Source organism: Oryctolagus cuniculus, chromosome 7 (genome assembly GCF_964237555.1).
Source record: "Oryctolagus cuniculus chromosome 7, mOryCun1.1, whole genome shotgun sequence".
Taxonomy (NCBI): Eukaryota; Metazoa; Chordata; class Mammalia; order Lagomorpha; family Leporidae; genus Oryctolagus; species Oryctolagus cuniculus.
The window spans coordinates 116,163,369-116,176,476 of NC_091438.1; the positions used below are offsets into that span (position 1 = coordinate 116,163,369).

Consider the following 13,108-nt stretch of genomic DNA (forward strand, 5'->3'; position numbering starts at 1 on the left):
AAAAGCTGAATACTTCTTTTCTCCTCCTCCTCCACATCCTCCTTCTTTTTCTTCTTGAAGATTCACTCATTTCTTTGAAAGGCAGAGCTACAGAGAGAGAGAGAGAGAGAGAGAGAGAGAGATCCTCAATCTGCTGGTTCCTTCCCAAACAGGCTCCAGCAGCCAGGATTGGGCAAGGCGAAAGCTGGGATCCTGGAACTCCATTCAGGTCTCCCATGTGTGTAGCAAGAGCCCAAGCATGCAGGTCTTCTGCTGCTTTCCCAGGTACATTAGCAGAGCACTGGATTGGAAGTGGAACAGCTGGGACTTGAACTGATGCTGTGATGGGGGATCCTGCTGTCGTAGGTGGCAGCTTAATCTGCTACAGCACAATGCCAGTCACAGAGCTGAACATCATTTTTAACTACTTTTTTGGACTGTGCCTCTTGTTTTCTTTTTTTAGATTTATTTATTTATTTGAAAGAGTTACAGGGAGGCAGAGGGAGAGAGATGGAGAGAGAGAGAGAGAGAGAGAGAGAGAGAGAGAGAAAGGTCTTCTATCCACTGGTTCACTCCCCAAATGGCTGCCATGGCCAGATTTGAGTCGATCAGGAGCCAAGAGCTTCTTCCTGGTCTCCCATGTGGGTGCAGGGGCCCAAGCACTTGGGCTATCTTCTACTGGCTTCCCAGGCCATATCAGAGAGTTGGATAGGAAGTGGAGCAGCTGGGACTAGAACTGGTGCCCATATGGGATTCTGGCACTGCAGGCAGTGGCTTTACCTGCTATGCCACCACGCCAGCCCCCTCTGGTTTTTCTAACCTACAAATGACACCACATCCATTTGTGGCTTCTCCCTCTTCAATGCTGGCACATCCAGTGAGCTACCAGTATTTGTTTTTTCCGCTCCTGCATTGCTGACAGCCCGCCTTCTCCTCCATACTTGCTGCCATTGTATCCGTGAGGGCTTATGTCCCCCTTTCATCCATTCATCCTCTTCATTCACTAAGCTGGGGCTGGACCCTGGAGATACAGAGCTGAGCAGCACATAGCTCTGCTCTCCGGGAGCTTACAATCTACGAAAGGAAGGAAAAGAGAGACTTCTACACATTAACAGAATTGAATGACTATAAAGGAGCAATGAAAAACATAGAATTTGCATCAGATGGGTGGTACACACAGTATCCTGTGTATTTGATGGAGCGAAGGAGGGAAGGTGTCCTGTGGTCTTTGGAGGTCAGGAAGAGATTCATTCTTGGATGATGCAAAATTCTTTCCTGGGTTTGGAGGCAGAATGATGGTAGGACAGTACTCCTGAAGTACTTTGAAAGAGGTGAGAGTAAATCACCTCTTCTGTCCCACAAAATACAGAGTTGTCATCCAGTCTTCTCTTCTCTCATCTGCTCCTCTCTCTACTTTCTCTTGCTGCAAGTCACTGGGCTGTACTGTTGCCCCTCAACTTGGGTTATGCGACTTCCTAAGTTGAAAATATCATAAGCTGAAAATGCATTGAATACACAGAACATCAAAGACGAGCCCCACATAGCCCTGTGAGTGGGCTACTCTCCCTCATCATTATAGACCTCATCGCAAGCTGTGGTTCACAGTTGCTGTCCAGCATCCCAGGAGAGTATCCTACAGCACAGCTCTCCCCTGGGAAAAGACCGAAATTCAACACTACACGTGCAGCTTCTATTGAATGCACATCACTTTCCCATCATTGTATAGTGGAAGTAGAAGAATCATAAGCTGACACATTTCAATCTGAGGACAGTCTAGAACCATGTGTTGATGTGCTTGAGACTTGGAATTTTACCCTATTCATTATTTATGCTTAATGCTTAGCAGTTAGTAGACATTCGGTAAGAGTTTGCTGACCTGAACTTGAATGGGCTAATTTGCATATATTGGGCAGATGAAGAGAAGAGAGTGGATGGGGCATGAATCTATGTGCTGTAGCAGCCATTCAATTCCATGTGAACCCACCTGTGGTCTCTGGGTGCCAACTCCCTGCCCATCCCTGTGTGGCCTGACTTTACACTTCCATTTGCCGGGTGTTTTCTCTTGAAATAACTGCTTTTCCTCCCTTCCCAGGTGGAGCCTCTGTATGAACTGGTAACAGCCACAGATGTTGCCTATTCTAGCACAGTGAAGCAGAACATGAGGCAGGCACTGGAGGAGTTCCAGGGGGAAGTCAGCCCCTGCCGCTGTGCTCCCTGCCAAGGGAACGGAGTCCCCGTCCAGAAAGGTACCACTTCCAGGCAGCCGCTGGCTCTTGCAGAGCCACCATCTGGAGGAGGCCGCCTCTGACGCCAACCATTTGCCCACTTCTGTTTCCCAAGGAGTCAGCATGTAGGCCACCAGCAGATAGCACTCTGGCTGCCAAGATGCCCAAGTCCTGGGACCTAAGTAGCACTGGGTGCTAGCTCCATGCTGAGGACAGGAGGAGGCTGAAAGCATGTGGTCTGCAACAGGTGCGGGGATAGACTCAGGGAATCAGTCCCTCCTGGTCAAAGGCAAGGGCTGAGCAGAAGAAACCCTCTGTGTGCTTCCTGACTGATACCTTGTAAGATTTAGGGGTGGCAGAAAAGATGAGCCAGTAGAACTTGACTGCTGACTTCGAGGGTCATATCCAGGGTCACTCTGCGGGCAGGGTACCCTGAAAGAGGTGGAGGCCTAGGAAATCCCGTCCCTGTTGTGATGGGCTTACAAGAGTGATGAAGAGTCTCGTGCAGCACCCAAAGCTGGGCAACAGGAGCTTCTGGTTATAGCAAGTCCCAACCCAGGGAGCCAGCTAGAGTCAGGGCAGAGTCCACACAGCCAGAGCGAGCTCAGCAGAGCTGAGACAGAGGTGTTCTCAGCAAGAAAGATTCCTGTTGCCAGAACTGTATCTCTGGCTTCTCACACAGAGTGGATATGACCAAAGCAGACATAGTGAGACTGTAAGACGTGGATGTTGTGCCAAAAGCCCAATGACCCCTACCGGAGTGGTCAGTTCCATGGGAAGTAGGGTCAACTCATCATGCCCAGATTTCCATCTAGGATGGCTGAATTCCCCTTGCCTGGTATGACATTTAGACCTAGAAGCCGGGCTCCCCCTGAGGCTGCAGCGTGGATGCAAGGGAGAATATGGAAGCAGAGACTGGGGCTCCCAGGATCCCTGGGCCTGATCTGTGAGGGTCAGTCCTATAAAGGGAGTCCCTGTGGTCCAGGTGGGAGAGGCTCTAAGGTGACAAATTACAGATGAACACGATCACAACTGGCCAAGGCAGGATGAGACATCAAGACTAGTGACTTCCCCATTCCTAGAGCTATTCAAGGATAGGCTAGGAATCACTTAAGGTGAAGGAGAGCATCAACGACCACTCATGTCAGTGACCATTGATGTAGCTTCTGACCCCGAAATTTTATAAGCATGAGTCACGTGTGAGCTAACCAGTAAATTTCCTCAACAACTCCATGTAGTTCCCCCACAGTAGCAATAAAAACTCTCTCATGAGCAAAGGATGCCCCAGAAAGGAGTAGATATCCTTGTCACTGGATCTGCTTATTTCAAAGCACTCATCTAACTGTTTGCTTTGCTTTAACCTGATGGAAATTCAGTGAAGTACATGGTTGGGCTCCAGGAGTTATTTGCTTGATGTGCGTGTGCGTGTGCGTGTGCGTGTGTGTATGTGTGTGTGCTTTCATTCTCCCTGCCTTGTCTTTTCAGGATCACGCTGTGACTGTATCTGTCCTGTTGGATTCCAGGGCTCAGCCTGTGAGATCACCTCTCGGAAAAGTAAGGAATCTTCAGGAGCTGGGGAAATCCAGCAAATAATTGCATTATGAACAAGGTGTCAGTGTGGAGTAGGAGGCTCAACACTGTGATGCTGTAGATCCTTCCTGGATGCTGGTTTTGTCTTGAATTATTTTCACAACTAAGGGTGCTTCTTTATACAGGGCCATCCATGCATGGCATTCAGCAATGATTGCCTTCTTTTTTTAGGTAGCAAACTCCTATTCAGCCCTCAAAAGCCAGCACAAAATCATTCTTCTGTAAAAATCCCTCTAGCTGCTACATACCCACCCCCATAGTTAAGTGGAATTATATTACTCCTTGGGTGCCCATGTGGGTCCCCAGGAAACTTTGAATTTGGCTTTCCCACTCTTATTTATTTGTTTATTTGAAGGGCAGAGCAAGTGAAAGAGAGAGAGAGAGAGAGAGAGAGAGGTATTTTCCATCTACTGGTTCACTCCTTAAATGGCTGCAACAGCCAGGGCTGAGCCAGGCCAAAACAAGGTGCCAAAACTCCATCTGAGTCTCCCTCATAGGTGGCAGGGACACTAGTACATGAGCCATCCTCTGCTACTCTCTCAGGTACGTTAGCAGGAATGTTGGGTCAGAAGTAGGGCAGCTGGAACTTGAACAGGTACTCCAAAATGGGATGCCAGCATGGTAGGAGGCAGCTTAACCGATGGCACCACAATGCTGGTCCCTGGATCTGCCACTCTCAGCTTTCAGTAATGCTGCTGTGTTGGGCTTCTGTGTGTGTCTCTCTCCCCTGTGTCTGTGAGTAGGGATCATGAGCCATTTAATTCTGTGTCCTGGGGCACAGCACAGTTGCTGCCCAGTTACACACTCTTGTGTTGAAATAATGAGTGGAAGGCTGGACTATCACAACATCCCTTCCAGAGCTCACAGACCTTTGGCCAGTTTATTATCCAGGAGTTTCAGCCTCTCCCCTTTCTCCCGCTTTCATTCCTCTCTGTGATTTTTCGGTGATACCTTAAAGATGGAAGTGGCATGCCCAATAAAGGAGCAAACATTTATTGTCAATTTTTTTCTGTTCTGGGCACCTTGCTGAGTGCTTGGACTCAGTGTGGGTTCAAATTTCTTCTCCATCATTTAGAATTTTTAAACTTATTTTCATTTTTATTTGAAAGGCAGAGGGGCAAAGAGACACAGAGGGATCTTCCCATCCAATGGTTTACTCTTTAAATGCCTTCGACAGCCAAGGCTGTGCCAGGCCAGAGCCAGGAACCCAAAGCTCCATCCAGGTCTCCCACATGGGTGGCAGGGACCCGAGTACTTGAGCCATCACCTGCTGCCTCTCAGGATGCTTTAGCAGGAGGTTGTCTTGAAATCAGAGGTGTGAGACTCAAATGAGGCACTTTGATATGAGGGGAAGTTATCCCAAGAGTAACCTGAGCGCTGGACCAAGCTCCTGCTCCTCCATCATTTAATACTGTGACCTTGAGCAAGCACATTTTGACCTTTTGGTGCCTCAGTTTCTGCACTTGTTAAGTGAAGATGATCATGTAACCACCTCAGAGTTATCCTGAGATTGTGATGAAATATGTACTTAAATTAACACTAGACACATTGTAAAAGTACAGCAAGCATTGGTTACTTTGTTTTTTACACACACCAGATCCTTTCATTTTCATGATAACCCCAGGAAATAGATGCTATTGATAGTCGCACTTTATGGATGAAGAAACTGATGTTTAATGGGTTGCTAAATTGCCCAATGGTCACACAGTGAGCAAGTCTAGGAAGTCAGGTTCAGGGGCAGTGAGTCTAACTGCACTGCTTTGATTTTAAGGCAGCTCCCTCTGCCCTCAATGGCATCTTCTGCCTCTCCTCCCATATGTCCTGGACCCTGGTGATCTGCCCTAGTGTGAAATCCAGAACTGCTGGGAGGAGACCCTGGAAACCACCCACTGTCATGCTACAAAGGAGCAAACCCATTAACACTACTAATTTATCCAGAGTTACACAGAGAACTAGTGACCAAGCTAGACATGTGATATCTCAAGACGGAAGTAACTGACTATTTGCCAATGTCATCAACAACCTCAAGCAAAAGGCACCTGGCAGGGGGCAGAGAGCACCAGTGTTGGTCGGCACCTCACTGAAAGCACACCGCACTCATGGCAAGCAACACACCTCCCATTTCTTTTCTTTTCTTTCTTTCTTCCTTCCTTCCTTCCTTCCTTCCTTCCTTCCTTCCTTCCTTCCTTCCTTCCTTCCTTCCTTCCTTCCTTTCTTTCTTTCTTTCTTTCTTTCTTTCTTTCTTTCTTTCTTTCTTTTTTTTTTTGCCAGGCAGAGTTAGTGAGAGAGAGAGAGAGAGTTATAGACAGTGAGAGAGAGAGACGGAGAGAAAGGTCTTCCTTTTCCGTTGGTTCACTCCTCAAATGGCCGCTACGGCCAGCGCTGCGCCGATCCGAAGCCAGAAGCCAGGTGCTTCTCCTGGTCTCCCATGGGGTGCAGGGCCCAAGCACTTGGGCCATCCTCCACTGCCTTCCCGGGCCACAGCAGAGAGCTGGTCTGGAAGAGGGGCAACCGGGACAGAATCGGTGCCCCAACTGGGACTAGAACCCAGGGTGACGGCGCTGCAGGTGGAAGATTAACCTAGTGAGCCGCGGCGTTGGCCCCATTTCATAGGCTGAGAAGCAGTGCACCATCCTGCAGCCTGTAGCTGGGAAGCCATTCATTCATTCAGTCACTCATTCATTCATTCAGTCACTCATTCATTCACTAGATGCTTACTGACAGCTTCCCATGGGCCAGCCCAGATGCTGGAGTTTAGTGGTAAACAAACCAGATAGAATCGCTGTTGTCATGGAGCTTGCCCTGTGGAAGACAAGACCAATACCATTTGGAATGTTCCGGAAATGAATTTGAGGTTTCAATTATAACAACTGCTCATGTCTGGAACCAGATTCTGGGGAATGAAGGGAGAGTTAGGAGGCAGAGGAGGCTGGCACTGCGGCTCACTTGGCTAATCCTCCGCCTGTGGCACCAGCACCCGGGATTCTAGTCCCGGTTGGGGCGCCGGATTCTGTCCCAGTTGCCCCTCTTCCAGCTCTCTGCTGTGGCCCAGGAGTGCAGTGGAGGATGGCCCAAGTGCTTGGGCCCTGCACCCGCATGGGAGACCAGGAAGAAGCACCTGGCTCCTGGCTTCGAATTGGTGTAGCGCACCAGCTGTGGCGGCATTTGGGGAGTGAACCAATGGAAGGAAGACCTTTCTCTCTCTCTCTCTCACTGTCTAACTCTGCCTGGCAAAAAAAAAAAAAAAAAAAAAAAAAGGAGGGCAGAGGGACATTCCCTGAGGAAATCACACTTTCAGTGAGAACTGGAAGTTGAATAGTAATTATCAGAGGAATGAAGGAGGGAAGAGTGTTCTAGGCAAGAGGAACAGTGTGTGCAAGGGCCCTGTGGTAGAAGGGAGTACGACAGAGCAACAGCCAGAAAGAAGACAGTGATTGGAGAGGGGAGATCAGAGATTCAGAGTCCCGAAGCCTTTTGGCTTATCCTCCTCACTCCACCCGGTGGGGCACGAGACTATGAAACGGGCTAACTGATGTCTGTTGCCTTGCTTTCTTATAGACGTCCCCATCGATGGGAGGTGGAGTTGCTGGTCTCGCTGGTCTTCATGCTCTGGAGGACAGAAAACAAGACGGCGGCAGTGTAACAATCCAGCTCCTCAAGACGGGGGGAGCCCCTGCTCCGGCCCTGCTTCGGAGACACTGGCCTGTTAGGGAAGCGATTGCTTCCAGCCGATAATATGGGTGGCCTGCACAGGGTGAGAGCTCTAAGTCCCCCCATGAATTCCGGCCAGCTCATCCCCGCATCAGCTCCTGCTGGGCCAGCCCAAATGCAGAAGGCAGTGCCATGGGAGCCGTTTAGCATAACTATGATGGTTTATAAAATGAGTGTTCATTTGAGTAAATAAGTTAAATAAAAACTAGGTGTTCCTTAAGGGCTTCATCCTGTTTGCAGACCTCACTGTGCTCACTCTACCATGGTGTCGCACTCACAGTAACTCCCAGCCTTCTTTAGATGCCTTCTTGGAAGTTGTTCAAGGGTAGTCCCACTACCTAGCAGTGGCTGGCAGAGTCGGCTCCTAAAAATGAAGTCATGGGGAGAGATTAAGTTGTCCTCTGCTTGATGAGCACCTGTTCAATAACAACAGCAGCCAACATTTCCTGGGTGCTTGCTCTGCACCAGCCACCCTTTAAGGGTGCTAATTCATTGCATCCTTGTCACAATCTTATAAAGCAGATGCTCTTATGAGCCCAGTTAAACAGTTGTGGGGACTGCGGCTTAGCACAGTTGGGTGACTCGCCCCAGGCTGGTGGCATTGGAGAGTGGTCCACTGGGTTGCAAGCTTGGACTCTGGAGTTCTGAACTCCTACCAGTGATACCCTCCCGGCCCTTGATCAATGGGCATCTGCTGAACGACGCATTTTTCCTGAAAGAAAAGGTAACAGAAAGTACTCTGTGCGTGTGTGTTACTGACCCATCTCCACGCACTGTCTCCTGAGGAGGAGGGATCCTGATCCCCTCTAGTGCCTCTGATACTACATGGAGGAAGGCTGTGGCTGCACATGTCTGGAGCAGGGGTGGTGGGGCACAGGGTAACTGTGGGGTTTAACAAAGAAGGGACTTGAGTGGGTGCCCAAGGAAGATCCTAAGTTGGAGATAAGAGTCAGGGAGACAGATCACTGCACGAGAGAAAGTTTTACACAGAGACAGAGAAGGTCGTGGCAGAGAAGGCACGGCAAGGAAAATTTCAGCTGACTGGCGGAAGAGCCATGTGCCCTGCATTCCCCCCACTGTCCCCTTGGATGTTGTACACTCTTCTGTGCCCACTCACGCTGTTATGCAGTTCCCATTTAGGGGAAGCACAGGAAAAGGGATTGAAGAGGAGAAGAAGAAGTCAGGTTGATCTCCAGATCACCGAAAATCAAAATATTTTATTTGTTAGATCGTCAAGTGGGCACAAAAGCCCCATTTCCTTCCTGTCTTACCCTCTATTACAACCTCTCAAGATTTTCCTTGCTCTTGGGCACTTCTTGTCTGATTGAAGAACTTTAGATGAATTTGTTGAGCTGAAATCTCAGAGCACGTGGTCGATTCAAAAGTAATTGATTCTTCATGTTCACTTTACACCCATTTGTTTTCTGCCTGCTCATCTACTTGGAGTTTGATGCTGGGTTTGATGCTGAGACTTTAGCACCACCATGACACCAAAGCTTGGGTCCCTGACACTCACCTATCAGACCCAAGCTCCTTTCTGAAACTGGATCAACGACAACAACAACAACAAAACACACTGGAGGAGCTACTTTGTCACTGTGTCACTGCCCAGGGGTGGTTGCAAGAAGCTTGGTGACTTTGCTCTGCATCCTGCATCCCATGTTCCCCACTATCGGGTTGATGGGTCTGGGCCCTTGTTTGGCTTAATATTATTGCTTTGCTGTCTGCTGTTATTTCAACAGGCTAATCCAATAAGGTTTTATCTCTTTCATTATAGCACGGCTGTATAATTTTCTTGAGTTATAATCTATCTTCTTTTAAGGTTCCCTGGAGATTGGGATGAAGTGTTGTCTTTGGTTGAGGGGGAAGCTCCCACCTAGCCTACAGTCGTGCACGGAAGCCAGTGATGCCAAATTAAATCCTGATTCTCAATCACAGCCACTGCTTCTAATGGGAAATTTGAGTTGATTATGGAGATGACAGCCCAGGTTCATGTTTATTGCATTTAGCAGAGATTGTTTATCCTATTAAATGTGGTCTTGAAGGAGAGACAATTGGATCATGGAGCACCGGTGAATACCCGGGTGACGCCCAGGCACTGTTAAACTGTGCAATAATTATATTCTTATTTGTGGGCTGAACTTTCCCTTGTGGCTCTTTTTGCAAACAAATGCATTTAGGAGGAGGCTGAGACATAATGTAAGAATTAAACAAAATAAATGCAAACTGTGCCTCTGGAAAGCCTTGGCAAGTGCAGCTTGCACTGGGGTACCGTGAAACGAGCTGTAGTACCTGGAAAGCAGAGTCCAGGCAGTGTGGGTTGGCAGTGTCCCTGGAAGGCTGAACACAGCACACGACACCTGCTTGTGGGATATTTCTGCATCCAACAGTGTGAGTCTTTGAAATGCCATGAGTTCCTCCCTGTGCTTAATGGCAGGGTGGGAGGCTTCCCATGGGATCTTGGGCTAATAACAGAACCTCCGTGGGAATAATAATTGCTATAATTAGTTTAACAATCGTAACGATAATAATAGCTGCCAATTACAGAGTACTTCCCAGTTTATGAAGTCTTTTAACCTACATCATCTCACTTAATCTTTATATGAATTTGATGGGGGGTAGGTATTATTCATCTGATGAAAGGTAGAGAAGGCTTCACAAGGAAACCCAAGCCTTAGGACTAATGAACTGACTGTGAGAATCAAGGTGGGATTCAGAGGCCAGGAGGGAGTGCACCTGCTGGTGGAGAATCTGGCTAACAGAGGGAGAAAAGAGAAACCTTCCCTGTCTTCAAGAAGAGGGCTCTAGCACTGTGGAAAAGCACTTGGGGGTGGCAGGGGCCTGGAACAGAAAAATCCCTGGAGGAACACACTACGCACAGCAGCCCCACCAGTCCCCTTCCGCCTGAAGCCAGTTCCTAACTCATCCTCCAGGTCTTGCCTTGTTCGATTTCTTCAGCCACCCCTGATGCCATTTGGTTGAGACACAAGTCTGCTCTGTTCCCATTTCACCTTGTACTTCTCCATCCTAGCACTCAGCACAGGGTACACAATGTTCATGAACTCTGGAAAGAGATAATATTTGTTTTGCAGATTGAAGACTTCCTTAATGACATTGGGTCTATTCTGCAGGGATTCCAGACTCTGCACAAACTGTATTACAATGTACTCAGTTACTGTCTTTGAATTCATCCTACACAGCATTGAAGGGGAGGCACCTTCAACAGGAATGCATGCGCAGCACTGCAAGAGATAGGTGAAATAAAAGAGGGGACAACATAGCTGATGACTGGTGTTGGTGACACCTCTCAATGACAGCCAAAGATCTCCAGGGAAACTTTACAAAGTGAGGGAACAGAAAGCAGCAGCTGGCAGGGAAAATACAGACACACCTTCAGGTGAGGAAACCAAGGCTCCTGAGAATCTAAAGGACCTGCACAACCTGTGATAGAGGCAGGAAAGAGGAGCTTAGAACCCAGTCTGTCTTCCAACATGCTACCCCAACTTTGGATTGTGTTTGATCTCAGATTAGTTTTAAACCCTAGTGCCCACTTAAACCTCAACAGCAACACCCTAGGATAGTACACATGAAGTCTTTCAGGGCCTTTGTTTACTACACATTGTGATGAAATCAGATTATTCTGTGTGTGCAGCATGACATTTTCCTCTTTGATTTATTTTTCGTAAGTATTAGGTCAGATTCCAATATTTGAGCTATTCCAGAGCCCAAGGATCTGCTTATGGTGATACCAGGGATGATGGCGCATTCTGTTAGGCAGAACTGGAAGCAGCATGAAGAGAGACCAACGGCGTTGTGGTTAAATCTGTGCTCTCTGGGCCGGCGCCGTGGCTCACTAGGCTAATCCTCTGCCTTGCGGCGCTGGCACACTGGGTTCTAGTCCCGGTCGGGGCGCCAGATTTGTCCCGGTTGCCCCTCTTCCAGGCCAGCTCTCTGCTGTGGCCAGGGAGTGCAGTGGAGGATGGCCCAAGTCCTTGGGCCCTGCACCCCATGGGAGACCAGGAGAAGCACCTGGCTCCTGCCATTGGATCAGCCGGCCGCAGCAGCCATTGGAGTGTGAACCAATGGCAAAGGAAAACCTTTCTCTCTGTCTCTCTCTATCACTGTCCACTCTGCCTGTCAAAAAAAAATAAAAATAAAAATAAAAAAAATCTGTGCTCTCTGAAGCTCAGCGGCCAGCTTCAGGAGCTTGGCTCTAGGGGGCCTATGCCAGTCTGTGGCCTCCGCGGCATTATGCAGGTGACGTGCCTGTCTGTGCCTTGGTTTCCTCATCTGCAGGATGGGGCTGAAAGCAGTGTGGCCCTCTTGGAGACTTGTGACTGCCCTTACGAGACTGCCCTGGACCCAGTGAGCCATCATAATTAGCTCTGTCATTGCCATCAGCATTTTCAGGAATTCTCAAAACAAGGACACCACGTTGTGTGTGTGTGTGTGTGTGTTTTTCAATGTCATTTGAAACTGCTTTAAAGACGTTTCAGTGCAAAACACACCACAGCATACGAGAACAAAAAGACATAAAATAGCTTAGCTCCTAGGAGATGTCTTAATAAAGGACATGGAGGGCTTTTCTCTCCCAAGCTCGGGGTTATTAAGGGAAAATGTAACAGCATAATAACTAATATTTGCAGAGGGCATTACCAGTTACAAAGAACTTTCACATACCTAATCCAGCTTAATCCTCTCAATGCCTGCAAGAGGAAGGATTTATTATCTGCCTTTGACAGGTGTCGAACCCCGCCTCGGAGAGCCTGAGTGATTTGTCCAAGACCACACAGCTCCACAGCAGTGGGGTTTAGTGTGAGGGATGTGCTCCACCTGTCCATGTCTCCCACTGTAGCGGAAGCAGCACCAGGTTCATCAGGAGAGCAGGTGCCTCCTGCCTGTTCGCATAGAAGAGGCCCCTGGTCTGACATCCCTGCATGGGGGCAACCAAGCAAGCGTGGATGGCTTTGCATTAGGCAGGAAGATGTGTCAGATCTAGCTGTGTGATTTTAATCAAGTCACTCACCCTCTCTGTGCCTCGGTGTCCTCATTATAAAACAAAGCCACTCATCCACATGGCACATGTGAGACTTGAAAGTCAGGACAGGGACACAGGGACTGCCATCACCCCAAAGCACCTGGCCCGTGGCAGGTGCGCCTCTGTCTTCATTTCTGAGTGCTGAATGAGACAACCCAGCTGAGCAGCTGCCTCTTTCAACAGTAGGTGCCGCTTACAGAAAGAAAAGGGAGAAGGAGCAGCCCTCGTCACACTTGCAGTGGGGAATTTGGAGGGGCCTGGGGAGCGAAGTGGCTGGCCTGACATTCACCTCTGTGCAGGAGGCCCGCTCCTGGCTGCATCCTCCAGTTATCTCGAGTCCACACCTTGTAACCCCAGGTGTTCCTTCATCCATCATTGGCCATTGTCTGCCATCCTCTCCTCCTCCCCTCCTCCACCTCCTGCAGCAGGATTCCTTGTTAATAAACCGGTTTGTTCACAGTCTGAAAACTATCTGATTCTGGCCCCTTTTATCCCAACCACCACCCATCCATCAATGGTTTGCTCCACATGCTTGGTTAGGAAAATGGGAATGGGGGAGGGAGAC

At 48.7% G+C, this 13,108-nt stretch overlaps 1 protein-coding gene across 1 annotated transcript in view; it reads left to right on the plus strand.

The window, feature by feature from the left end:
* The window catches only part of C8B (complement C8 beta chain), a 45,669-nt gene extending 37,946 nt beyond the window's left edge, over positions 1-7,723 (plus strand). The window contains 3 exon segments of the mRNA NM_001082668.1: positions 2,072-2,225; positions 3,690-3,758; positions 7,353-7,723. Coding sequence (NP_001076137.1) covers positions 2,072-2,225; positions 3,690-3,758; positions 7,353-7,504 — 375 coding nt within the window. The 3' untranslated portion in view covers positions 7,505-7,723.
* The last annotated feature ends 5,385 nt before the right edge of the window (positions 7,724-13,108 follow it).